This window comes from Dendrobium catenatum, unplaced genomic scaffold, assembly GCF_001605985.2.
Source record: "Dendrobium catenatum unplaced genomic scaffold, ASM160598v2 fragScaff_scaffold_1093, whole genome shotgun sequence".
NCBI lineage: Eukaryota > Viridiplantae > Streptophyta > Magnoliopsida > Asparagales > Orchidaceae > Dendrobium > Dendrobium catenatum.
Genome location: NW_021319555.1, coordinates 109,261 through 111,535, shown reverse-complemented (window position 1 = coordinate 111,535; position 2,275 = coordinate 109,261). Strand labels below are relative to the sequence as shown.

Sequence of the window (2,275 nt, the reverse complement as noted above, 5' to 3'; positions counted from 1 at the left end):
AGTTTTAATTTATTACTATTTTTTAAAATGATATTTTAGTATAAATATTTTTTAAGTAAAAAAGCTATTTCATTCATAGAGAGAAAAAGAGAGCGTATGAAATGAAAGACGAAAAGGTTTGAAAAATTATTCTAAATTTTAAAAAAAGAAAATATATTATGATAAAAAAAAATAAAGTAGTTATTTTGTGAGCTTTCATAATCATTGAAAAATATATATTTTTTAAAAACATTAGCATTCCTTTTGATAAAAAAATTTATTTTGGTTGTGAGCTTATGCTTCAACTAAGAGGTCCTGGATTTGAGTCTTTATGTATGCGTGGTGTGTGTGAGTTTGTCTTAATTGGCCTAAATGTCCAAAAAAAAAAAAAAAAAAATTCATTAACTAAGCTTCTTTTACTTAATCAGGATTTAAACCTGCTTCGTTTATATTAATAAGAAAAGGACTATTCACTTAGGGGCCGTTTGATTGCAGGGGTGTATTAAGGGACCTATTTGTGCGAATTAGAAACCCCTCAATATAATTCATCGGAAGAAATCCTTGGCGTTGCTGTTCGGCTTCATTGCTTTGCAGGAGGTGGAAGATTGCACGAGCGTCTCCATTCCTACTCCGAACTGTCCGACCGACTGTAAGATCTTCTCTCTCTCTCTCTCTCTCTCTCTCTCTCTCTCTCTCTCCGTATTCAATGTCTGGTTATATAACGAGGAAGATAGGGAAAGAGGATTATTACCCTGGCCGGACCCTTGCCGCTCTGGACGACCTGCACCTCTCCGGCCTCAACCCCGCTCACTTCCTCACCCTACTCCGCTCCACTGTTAAATCCATCCGTTCATTCGTCAAAATCATGGTCCGTGAAATGAAATCCGCCGGATGGGATCTCTCTGCCGCCGCCGGCGTAATCCAGACTTATCTCCGACGCCAACGAAATAGCAATCACAACATCTTCGCATTCCAATCTTATGTCTCGCGAATAATGTTCTCCAATTTCCAGCGCCAAGATTTCGGTTTAGGCGGTCCGGTGCGCGACCGCCATAGCTTCTTTGCGGAGTTCACAGAGCTCAAATTCTTCAAGCAAAAGAAGTGTTTTGAGAGAAGATCCCAGTTTGGGAAGTTTTTTAGGGGGAAGTATTTGGGGCTGGTGCATCCGAAGATGGAAGCTTCGTTCTTTGGCAATATCGAGCAACGGAAGCTTGTGAGCTCCGTCCGGGTATCGCCGGAGACGGATTTCTTTGAGCGATTTGCCGAGATGGCAAGGCGGGGTTGGCTTCTTCACTGCTTGTTCTTTTCTTTTAAGGAAGAGGATAAAGGAGTCATTTTTCAGGCGAGGAGGGGGAGCCGGTTCTCGGACTTGTATATGGAGAGCGTGGCGGAGGAGGAGGCGGAGCAGGGTGGCGTTGATTGTCGGCCGGAGGTGGGTTTTACGGTGTTGCCGGGGTTTGGTGATACAGAGCAGGGTCTATCTAGTGTACATCGACAGACGATGAAGCCAAGTGGATGGTCATGATGTCTCGGTAGGGGATTGTGGGCCCAAGTAGGTTGATGTACTTGCGGGCCCCACTTGGCGATTTACTTTATTCTGAATATGCCTAATCAAGCAAGAAAAATCTACATTTATTCAAAATACATTACAATTATTTTACATTGTATTTATTTTGCGCTGTATTTCTTTTCGAGACAAACAAACAGCCCCTTAATACCCTTGTTCTTCACGCGGCTTTCCTAGTTAGCTTAGGTCGCGGACTCGCTGAAGCCAAAGGGGCGAAGGGCAGAAGTCGGAAGGGTTTCACGCGCAAGGATTCAGCAGTTCAGACTAAAAGCTTTCTTCTAATCTCGTTGGATCGCCGAAAGCCTACCCTTCACCTTCAGCGGCTTGCGACGGGTCGGCGACAATCTCAGGTATGCTAACATTTTTCTATCTCTCCGCTTTTCGGTGTTTTCTTTCCGTTTAAATGTTTAATCCATTTTTTTTAATGACTTGCACAAATTTTCGCTGATTTCAGACACTTTTTTCTGATTTCAGCAGCCTGCAGCTACTCGCTCTCCGAACAAATCAAACTGATCCGGTCATCCAGGGTTTCTTCTTTGGACGGGAGGTGAGTTTTCAGCTTTTTCGTTCCTCAAAGGAAATAATATTTAGTTTTCTTTCCTTTTTTTTGTTACGGTTATTCTATCTTATGCCATTATGTTTGTTTGAAGTTTTTAGTAGTTTGTTAGTAAATTTTTAGTAGTTATTTGCAAGCTTTTATGTTCTTCTTCCACAAATTTAGACATCTTT

General features: G+C 41.6%; 1 protein-coding gene across 3 annotated transcripts; it reads left to right on the top strand.

Annotated features, from left to right (window-relative positions):
• Window positions 1-351: 351 nt before the first annotated feature.
• Window positions 352-1,809, top strand: LOC110106433 (protein GRAVITROPIC IN THE LIGHT 1-like). 3 transcript variants are annotated; one of them, XR_003702003.1, is made up of 2 exons: window positions 352-628; window positions 1,733-1,809. XR_003702003.1 is itself a non-coding variant. In XM_028698500.1 (2 exons), the coding sequence occupies exon 1, from the start codon at window positions 686-688 to the stop codon at window positions 1,502-1,504; it is 819 nt and encodes a 272-aa protein (XP_028554333.1). In that variant the 5' UTR covers window positions 636-685; the 3' UTR covers window positions 1,505-1,511; window positions 1,724-1,809. The 3 variants fall into 3 exon arrangements, 1 of the variants encoding a protein (XP_028554333.1); XR_003702002.1 differs by having other exon boundaries at window positions 1,724-1,809; XM_028698500.1 differs by lacking the exon at window positions 352-628 and adding an exon at window positions 636-1,511 and having other exon boundaries at window positions 1,724-1,809.
• The last annotated feature ends 466 nt before the right edge of the window (window positions 1,810-2,275 follow it).

What these genes read in the sequence shown, in the direction of transcription:
- LOC110106433 (XM_028698500.1), top strand. Translation starts at nt 686, where the DNA reads ATGTCTGGTTATATAACGAGGAAGATAGGGAAAGAGGATTATTACCCT.